The following is an 18,758-nucleotide window of genomic DNA, read 5'->3' on the forward strand; positions in this document are numbered from 1 at the left end:
CAGGCTCGAGGGGCTGAATGGCCCCCTCCTGTTCCCAATGTTCCGATGCTTCCTCCTCGAGTAAGAGAATGAGGGAAGTAGCAGAGAGGGTGGAAGGAATTAAGACAAAGAAATGTTCCTCATATTCAACAACATATTCATCTGTCCTAATATCTCCTTATGTGGCTTGGTGTCAAATGTTGTCTGATAACGCTCCTGTGAAGCATCTGGGGATGTTTCACGATGTTAAAGGTGCTATACAAAGTCAAAGAGGTAGGTGTTAAGGAGCATCTTAAAGGTGGAGAGAGGGGTAGAGAGGTTTAGGGAGGGAGTTCCAGAGCTTGGGGCCCAGGCAGCTGAAGGCACGGCCGCCAATGGTTGAGCGATTATAATCAGGGATGCTCAGGGAGGCAGAATTACAGGAGCGTAGACATCTCGGTGGGGCTGGAGGAGATTACAGAGATAGGGAGGGGGCGAGGTCCATGGAGGGATTTGAGCACGAGAACGAGAATTTTTAAATCGAGGTGTTGCTTAACCGAGAGCAAAAGTAGGTCAGCGAGCACACAGGGTGATGGGTGAACGGGACTCGGTGCAAGTTAGGACACAGGGCAGCAAACTTTAGGATGAACTGAAGTTAATGGGGGCTGGAAGATGGGAGGCCAGCCAGGAGAGCATCAGGATAGTCGTTCAAGACTAGACGCTTGCAGGAGAGAGCGGGAGGAGGCCATTCAGCCCCTCGAGCCTGTTACACAGGAACAGGAGGCCATTCAGCCCCTCGAGCCTGTTACACAGGAACAGGAGGAGGCCATTCAGCTCCTCGAGCCTGTTACACAGGAACAGGAGGAGCCCATTCATCCCCTCGAGCCTGTTACATTAGGAACAGGAGGAGCCCATTCATCCCCTCGAGCCTGTTACACAGGAACAAGAGGAGGCCATTCAGCCCCTCGAGCCTGTTACATTAGGAACAGGAGGAGGCCATTCAGCCCCTCGAGCCTGTTACACAGGAACAGGAGGAGGCCATTCAGCCCCTCGAGCCTGTTACATGAGGAACAGGAGGAGCCCATTCAGCCCCTCGAGCCTGTTACACAGGAACAGGAGGAGGCCATTCAGCCCCTCGAGCCTGTTACACAGGAACAGGAGGAGGCCATTCAGCCCCTCGAGCCTGTTACACAGGAATAGGAGGAGGCCATTCAGCCCCTCGAGCCTGTCTCAAGCCTGTTACACAGGAACAGGAGGCGGCCATTCAGCCCCTCGAGCTTGTTACATTAGGAACAGGAGGAGGCCATTCAGCCACAAATTTCTATTACATTAGGAACAGGGGGATGTGAGGGGTTAATATGCCAGCTGGTGACAACAATCAGCTCTCATTTACACAGTGATATCCGCCCCTGGTAATCCCAGTCTGTATATTGTGTAAACTAGACCTCAGCCAAAACCACGCAATAAATAGCTGTATACTTTGCTCAGGCCTGACTGATCTTTGTAACTTTTGTGTTTTCAATATTGAAGTGACTGAAAGGGAAGGTCAGACCAAGGTAAACTGCTCCCCTCCTGAAATTAATGGAACCTACCTTCAGCTCCCCCCTGACATTAATGGATCCTTCCGCCGGTTGCCCCTGAAAGATAATGGACCCTTCCATCGGCTCCTCCCCCCCCTGCAAGATAATGGATCCTCTTATCAGCTCAGACTTACATTTCAATAGCCCCTTTCATGACCTCAGGACGTCCCAAAGCGCTTTACAGCCAATGAAGTACTTTTGGAGTGTGGCACTGTTGTAATGTGGGAAACGCAGCAGCCAATTTGTGCACAGCAAGCTCCCACAGACAGCAATGTGAAAATGACACAGATCATCTGCTTTATGATGTTGGTAAAGGGAGAAATATTGGCCCCAGGATACCGGGGAGAACTCCCCTGCCCTTCTTCCAATAGTGGCCGTGGGATCTTTTATGTCCACCTGAGAGAGCAGACAGGGCCTCAGTTTAACATCTGATCCGAAAGACAGTGCGGCGCTCCCTCAGTACTGCCCCTCCGACAGTGCGGCGCTCCCTCAGTACTGCCTCTCCGACAGTGCGGCGCTCCCTCAGTACTGCCCCTCCGACACTGTGGCGCTCCTTCAGTACTGCCCCTCCGACAGTGCGGCGCTCCCTCAGTACTCCCCCTCTGACAGTGCGGCGCTCCCTCAGTACTGCCCCTCCGACAGTGCGGCGCTCCCTCAGTACTGCCCCTCCGACAGTGCGGCGCTCCTTCAGTACTGCCCCTCCGACAGTGCGGCACTCCCTCAGTACTGCCCCTCCGACACTGTGGCGCTCCTTCAGTACTGCCCCTCCGACAGTGCGGCGCTCCCTCAGTACCGCCCCTCCGACAGTACGGCACTCCCTCAGCACTGCCCCTCTGACAGAGCAGCGCTCCCTCAGTACTGCCCCTCCGACAGTACGGTACTCCCTCAGCACTGCCCCTCCGACGGAGCGGCGCTCCCTCAGTACTGCCCCTCCGACAGTGCGGCGTTCCCTCAGTACTCCCCCTCTGACAGTGCAACACTCCCTCAGTACTGCCCCTCCGACAGTGTGGCGCTCCCTCAGTACTGACGCTCCGACAGTGCGACTCTCCCTGAGTAGTGGCACTTGGAGCGTCGGATTAAATTATGTGCTCAAGTCTCTGGAATGGAGCTCGAACCTGCAACCTTCTGAATCCTAGGCGAGAGTACTACCCGGCTAACATGGTTTAAGTTGGAGAATCGGAGTTCCTCCACAGCACAGGCTGAGAACTAAGACTGAGGGTGTTACAGCACCACCACTGATGGGAGGGTGTAATTACAGTGTGACATGTTTATATAGGAAGGATCCATTGTTAATCTGATATTGGCATCGATCATGAGCAGAATCACCAAGAAGTGTATGTAGATGTAAGATTTTTAATATGGCGCAAATATTTGGAGCATATTTCAAGACAGCACTTCCCAGTTACGTGGAAATTGGCCAAAATTGAAATATTGAATGTTTCAACACTGTTTTGATGAAACATTCCGTGTAGCGCTGGGATTAATCCAAGCCGGGAAGGGAGGGGGTTACAGTGTGTAAAACTAACAGTCATCAACCACAGGAGCTTAAAGGAGCTGGCATTGAAAAGAGATGAAAGTGTAGCCAGAGGTGTGTCTGAATCGCAGTAAACATTGCTCGGTGCATAACCAACGGTTGCCAAGGATGGAACTGGATATCTTATTTAATATTTCTTAAATTTAAATCTCTAATGCTTTGATAATTAAAGCACATAGGATTGGAGGTAATGTACTGGCATGGATTGAAAATTGGTTAACTGGCAGGAAACAGAGAGTAGGAATAAACTGGCCTTTTTCGGGGTGGCAGGCAGTGACTAGTGGGGTACCACAGGGATCAGTACTGGGGTCCCAGCTATTCACAATATAAATAAATTATTTGAATGAGGGAACCAAATGTAATATTTCCAAGTTTGCTGACGACACAAAACGAGGTGGGATTGTGAGTTGTGAGGAGGATGTAAAGACGCTACAAGGTGATTTAGATAGGTTGAGTGAGTGGGCAAACACATGGCAGATGCAGTATAACGTGGATATATGTGAAGTTATCCACTTTGGTAGGAAAAACATAAAGACAAAGTATTATTTAAATGGTGATGGCTTGGGAAGTGTCGATGTACAGAGGGACCTGGGTGTCCTTGTACACCAGTCAGTGAAAGCAAACATGCCGGTGCAGCAAGCAGTTAGGAAGGCAAGTGGTATGTTGGCCTTCATTGCGAGAGGATTTGAGTACAGGAGCAAGGATGTCTTACTACAGTTATACAGGGCCTTGGTGAGACCGCACCTGGAGTATTGTGTGCAGTTTTGGTCGCCTTACCTAAGAAAGAATATGCTTGCTTTGGAGGCAGTTCAGTGAAGGTTCACTCGGTTGATTCTGGAGATGAGGGGGTTGGTTTATGAGGAAAGGTTGAATCGGTTGGGCCTCAACTCATTGGAATTCAGAAGAATGAGAGGTGATCTCATCGAAACGTATAAGATTATGAGGGGGCTTGACAAGGTGGATGCAGAGAGGATGTTTCCACTGTTAGTGGAGACTAGAACTAGGGGGCATAATCTTAGAATAAGGGGCCGCTTATTTAAAACTGAGATGAGGAGAAATTTCTTCTCTGAGGCGTGTACATCTGTGGAATTCATTGCCTCAGAGAGCTGTGGAAGCTGGGTCATTGAATAAATTTAAGGCAGAGATAGACAGTTTCTTAACCGATAAGGGAATAAGGGGTTATGGGGAGCGGGCAGGGAAGTGGACCTCAGTCCATGATCGGACCAGCCATGATTGTATTAAATGGCGGAGCAGGCTCAAGGGGCCGTATGGCCGACTCCTGCTTCTATTTCTTATTAAAGCACATGGTATTGGGGGTAATGCACTGACGTGGATAGAGAACTGGTTGGCAGACAGGAAGCAGAGAGTCGGGATAAATGGGTACTTTTCAGAATGGGAGGCAGTGACTAGTGGGGTACCACAAGGTTCAATGCTGGGACCCCAGCTATTTACAATATACATCAATGATTTAGATGAAGGAATTGAGTGTAATATCTCCAAGTTTGCAGATGACACTAAGCTGGGTGGCGGTGTGAGCTGTGAGGAGGATGCTAAGAGGCTGCAGGGTGACTTGGACAGGTTAGGTGAGTGGGAAAATGCATAGCAGATGCAGTATAATGTGGATAAATGTAAGGTTATCCACTTTGGTGGAAAAAACAGGAAGGCAGAATATTATCTGAATGGTGACAGATTAGGAAAAGGGGAGGTGCAACGAGATCTGGGTGTCATGGTACATCAGTCATTGAAAGTTGGCATACAGGTACAGTAGGCAGTGAAGAAGGCAAATGGTATGTTGGCCTTCATAGCTAGGAGATTTGAGTATAGGAGCAGGGAGGTCTTACTGCACTTGAACAGGGCCTTGGTGAGGCCTCACCTGGAATATTGTGTTCAGTTTTGGTCTGCTAATCTGAGGAAGGACATTCTTGCTATTGAGGAAGTGCAGCAAAGGTTCACCAGACTGATTCCCGGGCTGGCAGGACTGACATATGAGGAGAGACTGGGTCGACTGGGCTTGTATTCACTGAAGTTTAGAAGGATGAGAGGGGATCTCATAGAAACATATAAAATTATGACGGGATGTGACAGGTTAGGTGCAGGAAGAATGTTCCCGATGTTGGAGCAGTCCAGAACCAGAGGTCACAGTCTAAGGATAAGGGGTAGCCCATTTAGGACTGAGATGAGGAGAAATTTCTTCACTCAGAGAGTTATTAACCTGTGGAATTCTCTACCGCAGAGAGTTGTTGATGTCAGTTCATTGGATATATTCAAGAGGGAGTTAGATATGGCCCTTATGGCTAAAGGGATCAAGGGGTATGGAGAAAAAGCAGGAAAGGGGTACTGAGGTGAATAATCAGCCATGATCACATTGAATGATGGTGCAGGCTCGAAGGGCCGAATGGCCTACTCCTGCACCTATTTTCTATGTTTCTATGTTCTTATGGCAGGACTGTCATATGAGGAGAGATTGGGTCAACTAGGCCTGTATTTATTAGAGTTTAGAAGAATTCTGACTGGGTTGGATAGACTGGATGTGGGGAGGATATTTCCCAGGCTGGTAAGTCCAGAACAAGGGGTCACAGTCTCAGGATACGGGGTAGGAAATTTAGGACCGAGATGAGGAGAAATTTCTTCATTCAGAGGGTGATGATCCTGTGGAATTCTCTGCCCCAGAAGATTGAGGAGGCCAAGTCACTGAATATATTTAAAAGTGAGATAGCTAGATTTCTGGACACAAAAGGCATCATGGGGTATGGGGAAAAAGCGGGAATATGGTTTTGAGATAGAGGATCAGCCATGATTATATTGAATGGCGGTGCAGGCTCGAAGGGCCGAATGGCCAACTCCTGCTCCTATTTTCTATGTTTCTATGTTTGCCGTGGCTCAGTGGGTAGCACTCTCTCCCTCCAAGTCAGAAGGTCGTGGGTTCAAGTCCCATTCCACAGACATGAGCCCATAAATCCAGGCCGACATTTCCAATGCCAGTACCAATGGAGCGTTGCACTGTTGGATGGGCAGTACTGAGGGAGCGCTGCACTGTCGGAGGGGCAGTACTGAGGGAGCACCGCACTGTCGGAGGGGCAGTACTGAGGGAGCACCGCACTGTCGGAGGGGCAGTACTGAGGGAGCGCCGCACTGTCGGAGGGGCAGTACTGAGGGAGCGCCGCACTGTCGGGGGGGCAGTACTGAGGGAGCACGGCACTGTCGGAGGGGCGGTACTGAGGGAGCGTCGCACTGTCGGAGGGGCAGTACTGAGGGAGCGCCGCACTGTCGGAGGGGCAGTACTGAGGAAGCACCGCACTATTGGAGGGGCAGTAGTAAGGGAGCGTCGCACTGTCGGAGGGGCAGTACTGAGGGAGCGCCGCACTGTCGGAGGGGCAGTACTGAGGCAGCACAGCATTGACGGAAGAGCAGTACTGAGGGAGCGCCGCACTGTCGGAGGGGCAGTACTGAGGGAGCGCCATACTGTCGGAGTGGCAGTACTGAGGGAGCGCCGCACTGTTGGAGGGGCAGTACTGAGGGAGCGCCATACTGTCGGAGTGGCAGTACTGAGGGAGCGCCGCACTGTTGGAGGGGCAGTACTGAGGGAGCAAGGCATTGTCGGAGGGGCAGTACTGAGGGAGTGCCGCACTGTCGGAGGGGCAGTACTGAGGGAGTGCCGCACTGTCGGAGTGGCAGTACTGAGGGAGCGCCATACTGTCGGAGTGGCAGTACTGAGGGAGCGCCGCACTGTTGGAAGGGCAGTACTGAGGTAGTGCCGCACTGTTGGAGGGGCAGTACTGAGAGAGCGCCGCACTGTCGGAGGGGCAGTACTGAGGGTGTTGGATGGGGCAGTACTGAGGGAGCGCCGCACTGTTGGAGGGGCAGTACTGAGGGTGTTGGAGGGGCAGTACTGAGGGTGTTGGATGGGGCAGTACTGAGGGAGCGCCGCACTGTTGGAGGGGCAGTACTGAGGGAGCATGGCACTGTCGGGGGTGCCGTCTTTCGGATGAGGCGTTTAACCGAGAACCCCATCTGCCCTCTCGGGTGGATGTAAAAGATCCCACGGCCACTATTGGAAGAAGAGCAGGGGAGTTCTCCCCGGTTTCCTGGGACCAATATTTATCTCTCAACCAACATAATTAAAAACAGATGATGTGGGTCATTATCACATTGCTGTGTGTGGGAGCTTGCTGTGCACAAATTGGCTGCCGCGTTTCCCACATTACAGCAGTTACTACACTCCAAAAAGTACTTCATTGTAAAGTGCTTTGGGAGTTCTTGAGGTTGTAAAAAGTGTCACAAATCCTTTTTATAATGTAAATAACGGGTCGAATATAATTAATGATGCTTCAAATCTTGTAAGGCTAGAGTGTGACTGAACACTGTTAATATTAATGGCTGTATATAAATATATGTGTGGCTTGTGAATTTCAATGGAGTGTGATATAATTGGCTGCATTCTCCACCCCAGGTATGTAAGTTTGCAGCCCGTAGTGCAATTTAGCTGTAATTCCTGTGTTGCACTTCTCCTGGATAACAGGTGCAGGTTTAACGGGAGGATTTGCTCTTTGGAGCGGGAATGGCGAGGGGAGGGTGACTGGACGTTAATCCTGGGTTGGGTTTGTGCTTGCGTCTGGTACGTGCCATCCTGCGCATCGGCTGCGAGCTGCACTCCAGACACAGGAGGAAGGGCGAGAGAGGCAATGTGCAGCGATCCCCGGGCCCCGCTGATGCTCAGTGCCCGGGCTGTGAGGGACAGGCTCCCAACTCACCGCAACTAACCGTGCGGCTAAACCACACACAACACAGGAGCTCTCTAGGGTCCCAGCGCTAACTCTCTCCCACCGCCAGGGAGAAAAGCAGGCGGGTGAGTATATTGTCTACATTGCATCTTGGAGTATCTGTGTGTTTGGTTATTTGTGTGTTTGTATGTGTGTGTGTGTTTGGTTCATTGTATGTATGTATTTGTGTGTGAATCGGTGTACCTGTGTGTTTGGGTATTTGTGTATTTGGTTTTGTATGTGTGTGTGTATCTGTGTGTTTGGGTATTTGTGTGTATATCTGTGTGTTTGGGTATTTGTGTGTGTATCTGTGTGTGTGGGTATTTGTGTGTGTGGGCATCTGTGTGTGTGTGTGGGCATCTGTGTGTGTGTGTGTGTGTATGTGTATCTATGTGTTTGGGTATGTGTGTATGTGTATCTATGTGTTTGGGTATGTGTGTGTGTATCTGTGTTTGGGTATGTGTGTGGGTATTTGTGTGTATGTGTGTGGGTATTTGTGTGTGTGGGTATTTGTGTGTGTATGTATGTATGTGGGTATTTGTGTGTGGGTATTTGTGTGTGTGTATGTGTGTGTGTGTATGTATGTGTGTATGTATGTGTGTGTGTATATGTGTGTATGTATGGGTATATCTGTGTGTGTGTGTGTATTTGTGTGTTTGGTTTTGTGCGGGTATTTGTATCTGTGTGTGTGAGTGTGTGTGTGCGTGCAAACACATACACAATCTCCGATTAAATATTGGGAAAACCGAAGCCATTGTCTTTGGTCCAAGCCACAAACTCCGTTCCCTAGCCACTGACTTAATCCCTCTCCCTGGCATCTGTCTGAGGCTAAACCAGACTGTTCGCAACCTAGCTGTCATATTTGATCCTGAATGAGCTCCCGGCCACATATCCGCAGCATAACTAAAACCGCCGATTTCCACCTCCAGAACATCGCCCGTCTCCGCCCCTGCTCAGCTCATCCGCTGCTGAAACATAGAAACATAGAATATAGGTGCAGGAGTAGGCCATTTGGCCCTTCGAGCCTGCACCACCATTCAATAAGATCATGGCTGATCATTCCTTCAGTACCCCTTTCCTGCTTTCTCTCCATACCACTTGATCCCCTTAACTATAAGGGCCACATCTAACTCCCTCTTGAATATATCCAATGAACTGGCATCAACAACTCTCTGCGACAGGGAATTCCACAGGTTAACAACTCTCTGAGTGAAGAAGTTTCTCCTCATCTCAGTCCTAAATGGCCTACCCCTTATCCTTAGACTGTGACCCCTGGTTCTGGACTTCCCCAACATCGGGAACATTCTTCCCGCATCTATCCTGTCCAGTCCCGTCAGAATCTTATATGTTTCTATGAGATCCCCTCTCATCCTTCTAAACTCCAGTGAATAAAGGCCCAGTTGATCCAGTCTCTCCTCATATGACAGCCCAGCCATCCCTGGAATTAGTCTGGTGAACCTATGCTGCACTCCCTCAATGGCAAGAACGTCCTTCCTCAGACTAGGAGACCAAAACTAACACAATATTCCAGGTGAGGCCTCACTAAGGCCCTGTACAGTTGCATTAAGACCTCCCTGCTTCTATATTCAAATCCCCTAGCTATGAAGGCCAATATACCATTTGCCTTCTTTGCCGCCTGCTGTACCTGTGTGCCCACTTTCAGTGACCGATGAACCATGACACCCAGGTCTCATTGCACCTCCCCTTTTCCTAGTCTGCCGCCATTCAGATAATATTCTGCCTTTTTTTGCCCCCAAAATGGATAACCTCACATTTATCCACATTATACTGCATCTACCATGTATTTGCCCACTCACCTAACCTGTCCAAGTCACCTTGCAGCCTCTTAGCGTCCTCCTCACAGCTCACACCACCACCCAGTTTAGTGTCATCTGCAAACTTGGAGATATTACACTCTATTCCTTCATCTAAATCGTTAATGTATATTGTAAAGAGCTGGGGTCCCAACACTGAGCCCTGCAGCACTCCACTAGTCACTGCCTGCCATTCTGAAAAGGACCCGTTTATTCCGACTGTCTGCTTCCTGTCTGCCAACCAGTTCTCTATCCACGTCAGTACATTACCCCCAATACTATGTGCTTTGATTTTGCACACCAATCTCTTGTGTGGGACCTTGTCAAAAGCCTTTTCAAAGTCCAAATACACCACTGGTTTTCCCTTGTCCATTCTGCTACTTACATCCTCAAAACATTCCAGAAGATTCGTCAAGCATGATTTCCCTTTCATAAATCCATGCTGACTTGGTCTGATCCTGTCACTGCTTTCCAAATGCGCTGCTATTTCATCCTTAATGATTGATTCCAACATTTTCCCCACTACTGATGTCAGGCTAACCGGTCTATAATTACCCGTTTTCTCTCTCCCTCCTTTTTAAAAAAGTGGTGTTACATTAGCTATCCTCAAGTCCATAGGAATTAATCCAGAGTCGATAGACTGTTGGAAAATGATCACCAATGCATCCACTATTTCTAGGGCCACTTCCTTGAGTACTCTGGGATGCAGACTATCAGGCCCCGGGGATTTATCGTCTTTCAATCCCATCAATTTCCCTAACACACTCTAATCTGTGCCCTTGTTACTTCTAGACTTGACTATTCCAACGAACACCTGGCTGGCCTCCCACATTCTACCCTGTGTAAACTAGAGGTGATCCAAAACTCGGCTGCCCCGTGTCCTAACTCACACCGGTGCAGACACAATGGGCCGAAATGGCCTCCTTGCATGCTGTAAATTTCTATGAATCTATGCTTCGAAATCTGCTCACCAATCACCACTAACCCCCCCGTCCCCCCGGCCACCCTGTGCTCGCTGACCTACATTGGCTCCCAATCCAGCAACGCCTCAATTTTAAAATTCTCATCCTTGTGTTCAAATCCCTCCATGGCCCTCGCCCCTCCCTATCCCTGTAACCTTCTCCAGCCCCACAACCCTCAGAGATCTCTGTCCTCCTCCAATTCTGCCCTCCTGAGCATCCCTGATTATAATCGCTCCACCATCGGAGGCCGTGCCTTCAGCTGCCTGGGCCCCAAGCTCTGGAACTCCCTCCCTAAACCTCGTCGTCCCTCTCTCCTGCTTCAAGACGCTCCTTAAAACCTACCTCATTGACCAAGTTTTTGGTCACCTGCCCTAATTTCTCCTTATGAAGCTGTGTCAAATTTTTGTCTTATAACAATCCTGTGAAGCACCTTGGAACATTTTATTACGTGAAAGGCGCTATAACAATACAAGCTGTTATGTGTATTTGTGTGTGTGCAGTGTGAAAGAAAGACTTGCATCTATTTAGCGCCTTTCACAACCTCCGGACGTCTCAAAGCACTTTACAGCCAATGAAGTACATTTGGAGTGTAGTCACTGTTGTAATGTGGGAAACGTGGCAGCCAATTTGGGCACAGCAAACTCCCACAAACAGCAGTGTGATAATAACCATAATAATGTTTTTGTTATGTTGATTAAGGTATAAATATTGGCCCCAGGACACAGGGGATAACTCCCCTGCTCTTCTTCGAAATAGTGCCATGGGATCTTTTATGTCCACCTGAGAGGGCAGACGGGGCCTCGGTTTAACATCGTATCTGAAAGCCAGAACTTCCGTCAGTGCAGCGCTCCTTCAGTACAGCCCCTCCGACAGTGCGGCGCTCCCTCAGCACTGCCCCTCCGACAGTGCGGAGCTCCCTCAGTGCGGCGCTCCCTCAGTACTGCCCCTCCGACAGTGCAGCGCTCCCTCAGTGCTGCCCCTCCGACAGTGCAGCGCTCCCTCAGTACTGCCCCTCCGACAGTGCGGCGCTCCCTCAGTGCGGCGCTCCCTCAGTACTGCCCCTCCGACAGTGCGGAGCTCCCTCAGTGCGGCGCTCCCTCAGTGCTGCCCCTCCGACAGTGCAGCGCTCCCTCAGTACTGCCCCTCCGACAGTGCAGCGCTCCCTCAGTGCGGCGCTCCCTCAGTACTGCCCTTCCGACAGTGCAGCGCTCCCTCAGTGCTGCCCCTCCGACAGTGCGGCGCTCCCTCAGTACCGCCCCTCCGACAGTGCGGCGCTCCCTCAGTACTGCCCCTCCGACAGTGCAGCGCTCCCTCAGTGCTGCCCCTCCGACAGTGCGGCGCTCCCTCAGTACCGCCCCTCCGACAGTGCGGCGCTCCCTCAGTACCGCCCCTCCGACAGTGCAGCGCTCCCTCAGCACTGCCCCTCCGACAGTGCAGCGCTCCCTCAGTACTGCCCCTCCGACAGTGCAGCGCTCCCTCAGTGCGGCGCTCCCTCAGTACTGCCCCTCCGACAGTGCAGCGCTCCCTCAGTACTGCCCCTCCGACAGTGCGGCGCTCCCTCAGTACCGCCCCTCCGACAGTGCGGTGCTCCCTCAGTACCGCCCCTCCGACAGTGCGGCGCTCCCTCAGTACTGCCCCTCCGACAGTGCGGCGCTCCCTCAGTACTGCCCCTCCGGCAGTGCGGTGCTCCCTCAGCACTGCCCCTCCGACAGTGCGGCGCTCCCTCAGTACTGCCGCTCCGACTGTGTGGTGCTCCCTCAGCACTACACTAGCATGTCAGCTTAGATTATGGGGCTCAAGTCGCTGGAGTGGGACTTGAACTCTGAACTTTTGACTCAGAGGCGAGAATGCTACCCCCTGAGCCCTGGCTGACACTGTGTATGTTTAGAAGCATCGAATCTTACAGCACAGGAGGAGGCCATTCGGCCCGTCGTTCCTGTGAAAAAGCAGTGGTGCTCAGTCCCATACGCCCTCCCCACTCTCTGTCCCTAACCCTGTCAGCTCCACACCCTCAGGAACCCGTCCAACTCCCGTTGAACATTATTGATGGAATCAGCTCCCACCGCCATCTCGGGGGAGTGTTCCAGATCCCCACAGCTCTCCCAGTCAGAACATTGCTCCTCATCGCCCCTCCACACCTTTTTCCAGTCATTTAGAATCTGTGACCTCGGTTATTGGCCTTCTCACCGGAGGAAATCATATTTTCCCTATTTACTCAAAACCTCTCATCATCCTAAGAACCTCTATTTGGTCACCTCTTCACCTTCTCTATTCCAAGGAGAACAGTCCCATCTCCTCGTAACTGAGGTCCCTGCTCCCTGGCACCATCCGGGTAAGCCCGCTCTGTACCCTCTCTAAGGCCGTTACATCTGTCCTGGTGTGGTGCCCAGAATTACCCATAGTGCTCCAACTGAGGCCTAACCAGTGATTTATAAAGTTCCAGCCTGATCGCTTTGCCTTTATATTCTATTCCTCTATTTATAAACCCAAGTGACCCACATGCTTGTTTAACCACCTCATCCTCCCACCTTTAAGGATTTGTGTACATGGACACAAAGGCCTCTCTGCTCATCCACACTTTATAAAACCGTGCCATTTATAGTTTGCTGTCTTTCCATATCAGTCCTCCCAAGGTACATCACTTCACACCTCTCCGCATTGAACTGCATCTGCCACGCTTCAGCCCATTTCATCATCCTGTCTGTGTCATCCTGAAGCCTATAACCATCCCCATCATTATCTACTTTTAAAAAGTTTGTTCACAGGGTGTGGGCATCGCTGGCAAGGTCGGCAATTACTGTCCATCCCTAATTGAACATAAGAATTAGGAGCAGGAGTCGGCCAATCAGCCCCTTGAACCTGCTCCGCCATTTAATAAGATCATGGCTGATCTTCGACCTCAACTCCACTTTCCTGCACTATCCCATATCCCTTGATTCCCTTAATATCCAAAAATCTATCGATCTCTGTCTTGAATATACTCAACGACTGAGCCTCCACAGCCCTCTGGGGTAGAGAATTCTGAGGCAGTACTGAGGGAGCGCCGCACTGTCGGAGGTGCAGTACTGAGGGAGTGCTGCACTGTCGGAGGTGCAGTACTGAGGGAGTGCCGCACTGCTGGAGGGGCAGTACTGAGGGAGTGCTGCACTGTCGGAGGTGCAGTACTGAGGGAGTGCCGCACTGCTGGAGGGGCAGTACTGAGGGAGCGCCGCACTGTCGGAGGGGCAGTACTGAGGGAGCACCGCACTGTCGGAGGGGCAGAACTGAGGGAGTGCTGCACTGTCGGAGGTGCAGTACTGAGGGAGTGCTGCACTGTCGGAGGTGCAGTACTGAGGGAGTGCCGCACTGCTGGAGGGGCAGTACTGAGGGAGCGCCGCACTGTCGGAGGGGCGGTACTGAGGGAGTGCTGCACTGTCGGAGGTGCAGTACTGAGGGAGTGCCGCACTGCTGGAGGGGCAGTACTGAGGGTCTGCCGCACTGTTGGAGGGGCAGTACTGAGGGAATGCTGCACTGTCAGAGGGGCAGTACTGAGGGAGCGCCGCACTGTTGGAGGGGCAGTACTGAGGGAGTGCCGCACTGCTGGAGGGGCAGTACTGAGGGAGTGCCGTACTGTCGGAGGGGCAGTACTGAGGGAGTGCTGCACTGTCAGAGGTCTTTCAGATGAGACATTGTCTGCTCTGTCAGGTGGATGGAAAAGATCCCACATCCACTATTGGAAGAAGAGCAGGGGAGTTCTCCCCGCTGTCCTTGCGTTGTCCTCCGCTGGCCGAATGGGCCAGGGCCACACGGGAAGAATGGGCTCTTGGCTGATGGTTTCTGGTGGGTGGTTCACCAGTCTTCTTCTCTTTCCAACTGTTTCTCCCAGCCGCGAATTGTCTTATGATGCTGGGAGAGTGAAAGGGGAAAGCTCGCATCATGCCATGGTGGAGGGACTTTCCCAGCATGCACACCAGTAGTGAAAGCCCTCTATTGAAGCTACAAGGCCTGAGGCCTTTCAGTAGCACTAGGAGAGTTGTGGATCGCCTTGTCTCCGTAGCGACGCCCCCCTCAACAAGAAAAAGCGTGGCAAATGGCCAGCATTACGATGTTCTGAGGTGGATCTGGGACTGCCATGCTGACCTCTGATGCTTCCCCCCCCCCGCCCCCCGGGTTTATTTTTCCAGACATGGCTCTTATGGTGGCTGTGCTGAGGAGGGCATTCGGCGAGGTGAAGGCCCGAGCCCTGAGGCCCGGCTTGACCTACACGCAGGCCTCGGTTGCCGTAGCGAGGAGCCTGGCTAATTCGACACAGGTGAGACGGCGCGACCTGGGGGAGTCGGCGGGGGTGGAGGGGGGGGGGCATCAGAGATTTAATCGGGTACAATAAGATAGCAGACTGTTGGGGTAACGGACTGGGTTAGGGGTGGAATTAAGGGGCAGGGTTACAGGTAAGTGGGCACGGTTAGGGTTATTGGTATGGGCCTAGGGGTAAGTGGTCAGGTTTAGGGGTAAGTGGGTGGGATTGGGTTTTTGGGATTGATATGGGGTAAGTGGGCGGAGTTGGGGGGTAAGTGGGCGGGGTTGGGGGATAAGTGGGTGGAGTTGGGAGTAAGTGGGCGGAGTTGGGGGGTGAGTGGGCGGGGTTGGGGGGTAAGTGGGCGGAGTAAGAGTAAGTGGGCGGAGTTGGGAGTAAGTGGGCGGAGTTGGGGGGTAAGTGGGTGGAGTTGGGAGTAAGTGGGCGGAGTTGGGGTTACAGAAGTTGTTTAGAGGTTGGGGTAAGTGGGCGGGGTTAGGGTTTTTGGGGTGAGGGTTTGTGATAAGGGAGAGGGGTTAGGGGACAGGTTAGGGGCTATGTTTATCAGTGTGGGGGTTAGGGGTAAGGGGACGAGTTTAGGGTAATGGGCAGATTAGGGTCAAAGGCGCGGGGTTAGGTTAGGGGGCGGGTTATGGTTATCAGTGTGGGGGTTAGGGATGGGGGGGCTAGGGGTGGGGGCGTGGTTAGGGTTAGGGGGCAGGATTAGGGTAATGGGCGGGGTTAGTGGTAAGTGGGCGGGGTTAGGGGTAAGTGGGCAGGGTTCGGGGTAAGTGGGCGGGGTTAGGGGTAAGTGGGCAGGGTTCGGGGTAAGCGGGCGGGGTTAGGGGTAAGTGGGCGGGGTTAGGGGTAAGTGGGCGGGGTTAGGGGTAAGTGGGCAGGGTTCGGGGTAAGTGGGCGGGGTTAGGGCTACAGATCCCTTTGGTGAACACTAATCATGTTTTCCGGTGCAGGATCGGTGCGGTCGTTGGCCAAGGACGGAGTGGGAGATCAGGAGCCGCTGCCACTGGATGTCACCCGGTCACTGCACATGCCGCGGATGCGGGGAGCGGCCCTCTCGCGGGTCGGGGGGCTGCACAGCCTCGGCCCACATCCCACGCTTCAGAGACGCAGTGACGTCCCCCCAGCAGCATGGCACACCGTTCGTCCGCGCCAGTATTGGCAGCGCCAGCTTCCTCCGACAGAACTCCACGGCTGTCCGCACCCTGACCGCCCAGGATCTCCAGAAGGCCCGTGGCACCAGACTGACCTCATGCCAACCGGCTCCCCGGCAAACGGTAACTCGGGTTAGATACAGAGTAAAGCTCCCTCTACACTGTCCCATTAAACACTCCCAGGGCAGGTACAGCACGGGTTAGATACAGAGTAAAGCTCCCTCTACACCGTCCCATCAAACATTCCCAGGGCAGGTACAGGGGGTTAGATACAGAGTAAAGCTCCCTCTACACTGTCCCATCAAACACTCCCAGGGCAGGTACAGCACGGGTTAGATACAGAGTAAAGCTCCCTCTACACTGTCCCATCACACACTCCCAGGGCAGGTACAGGATGTTAGATACAGAGTAAAGCTCCCTCTACACTGTCCCATCAAACACTCCCAGGGCAGGTACAGGGGGTTAGATACAGAGTAAAGCTCCCTCTACACCGTCCCATCAAACATTCCCAGGGCAGGTACAGGGGGTTAGATACAGAGTAAAGCTCCCTCTACACCGTCCCATCAAACATTCCCAGGGCAGGTACAGGGGGTTAGATACAGAGTAAAGCTCCCTCTACACTGTCCCATCAAACACTCCCAGGGCAGGTACAGCACGGGTTAGATACAGAGTAAAGCTCCCTCTACACTGTCCCATCACACACTCCCAGGGCAGGTACAGGATGTTAGATACAGAGTAAAGCTCCCTCTACACTGTCCCATCAAACACTCCCAGGGCAGGTACAGGGGGTTAGATACAGAGTAAAGCTCCCTCTACACTGTCCCATCAAACACTCCCAGGGCAGGTACAGCACAGGGTTAGATACAGAGTAAAGCTCCCTCTACACCGTCCCATCAAACATTCCCAGGGCAGGTACAGGGGGTTAGATACAGAGTAAAGCTCCCTCTACACCGTCCCATCAAACATTCCCAGGGCAGGTACAGGGGGTTAGATACAGAGTAAAGCTCCCTCTACACTGTCTCATCAAACACTCCCAGGGCAGATACAGCACGGGGTTAGATACAGAGTAAAGCTCCCTCTACACTGTCCCATCAAACACTCCCAGGGCAGGTACAGCACAGGGTTAGATACAGAGTAAAGCTCCCTCTACACCGTCCCATCAAACATTCCCAGGGCAGGTACAGGGGGTTAGATACAGAGTAAAGCTCCCTCTACACTGTCCCATCAAACACTCCCAGGGCAGGTACAGCACGGGTTAGATACAGAGTAAAGCTCCCTCTACACTGTCCCATCACACACTCCCAGGGCAGGTACAGGATGTTAGATACAGAGTAAAGCTCCCTCTACACTGTCCCATCAAACACTCCCAGGGCAGGTACAGGGGGTTAGATACAGAGTAAAGCTCCCTCTACACCGTCCCATCAAACATTCCCAGGGCAGGTACAGGGGGTTAGATACAGAGTAAAGCTCCCTCTACACCGTCCCATCAAACATTCCCAGGGCAGGTACAGGGGGTTAGATACAGAGTAAAGCTCCCTCTACACTGTCCCATCAAACACTCCCAGGGCAGGTACAGCACGGGTTAGATACAGAGTAAAGCTCCCTCTACACTGTCCCATCACACACTCCCAGGGCAGGTACAGGATGTTAGATACAGAGTAAAGCTCCCTCTACACTGTCCCATCAAACACTCCCAGGGCAGGTACAGGGGGTTAGATACAGAGTAAAGCTCCCTCTACACTGTCCCATCAAATACTCCCAGGGCAGGTACAGCACAGGGTTAGATACAGAGTAAAGCTCCCTCTACACCGTCCCATCAAACATTCCCAGGGCAGGTACAGGGGGTTAGATACAGAGTAAAGCTCCCTCTACACCGTCCCATCAAACATTCCCAGGGCAGGTACAGGGGGTTAGATACAGAGTAAAGCTCCCTCTACACTGTCTCATCAAACACTCCCAGGGCAGATACAGCACGGGGTTAGATACAGAGTAAAGCTCCCTCTACACTGTCCCATCAAACACTCCCAGGGCAGGTACAGCACAGGGTTAGATACAGAGTAAAGCTCCCTCTACACTGTCCCATCAAACACTCCCAGGGCAGGTACAGCACAGGGTTAGATACAGAGTAAAGCTCCCTCTACACTGTCCCATCAAACACTCCCAGGGCAGGTACAGCATGGGGTTAGATACAGAGTAAAGCTCTCTCTACACTGTCCCATTATACACTCCCAGGGCAGGTATAGCACGGGGTTAGATACAGAGTAAAGCTCCCTCTACACTGTCCCATCACACACTCCCAAGGCAGGTACAGGGGGTTAGATACTTAGTTAAGTGGAGGGTGGTTGTTGGAGGGGCTGAGCAGGGGAAGGGGAGGGATGAGGAGCAGGGGGAGAGGGGTGGTGAGCAGGGGGAGAGGGGGGGTGAGCAGGGGGAGAGGGGTGGTGAGCAGGGGGAGAGGGGTGGTGAGCAGGGGGAGAGGGGTGGTGAGCAGGGGGAGAGGGGGGTGAGCAGGGGGAGGGGAGGGGTGAGGAGCAGGGGGAGAGGGGTGGTGAGCAGGGGGAGAGGGGCGGGTGAGCAGGGGGAGAGGGAGAGTGAGCAGGGGGAGAGGGGGGGTGAGCAGGGGGAGAGGGGTGCGGTGAACAGGGGGAGGGGAGGTGAGCAGTGGGGAGGGGGGCAGGAGCAGGGAGAGGGGTCTCATGTTTTTC

At 52.6% G+C, this 18,758-nt stretch overlaps 1 protein-coding gene across 1 annotated transcript in view; it reads left to right on the forward strand.

The window, feature by feature from the left end:
- Nucleotides 1-7,742: 7,742 nt before the first annotated feature.
- The window catches only part of LOC139239374 (atypical kinase COQ8A, mitochondrial-like), a 54,344-nt gene continuing 43,328 nt past the window's right edge, over nt 7,743-18,758 (forward strand). Inside the window, exons 1-3 of the mRNA XM_070868049.1 lie at nt 7,743-7,918; nt 14,772-14,899; nt 15,853-16,176. Coding sequence (XP_070724150.1) covers nt 14,774-14,899; nt 15,853-16,176 — 450 coding nt within the window. The 5' untranslated portion in view covers nt 7,743-7,918; nt 14,772-14,773. The remainder of the gene's footprint in view (nt 7,919-14,771; nt 14,900-15,852; nt 16,177-18,758) is intronic.

Source organism: Pristiophorus japonicus, chromosome 27 (assembly GCF_044704955.1).
Source record: "Pristiophorus japonicus isolate sPriJap1 chromosome 27, sPriJap1.hap1, whole genome shotgun sequence".
NCBI classification, from domain to species: domain Eukaryota; kingdom Metazoa; phylum Chordata; class Chondrichthyes; family Pristiophoridae; genus Pristiophorus; species Pristiophorus japonicus.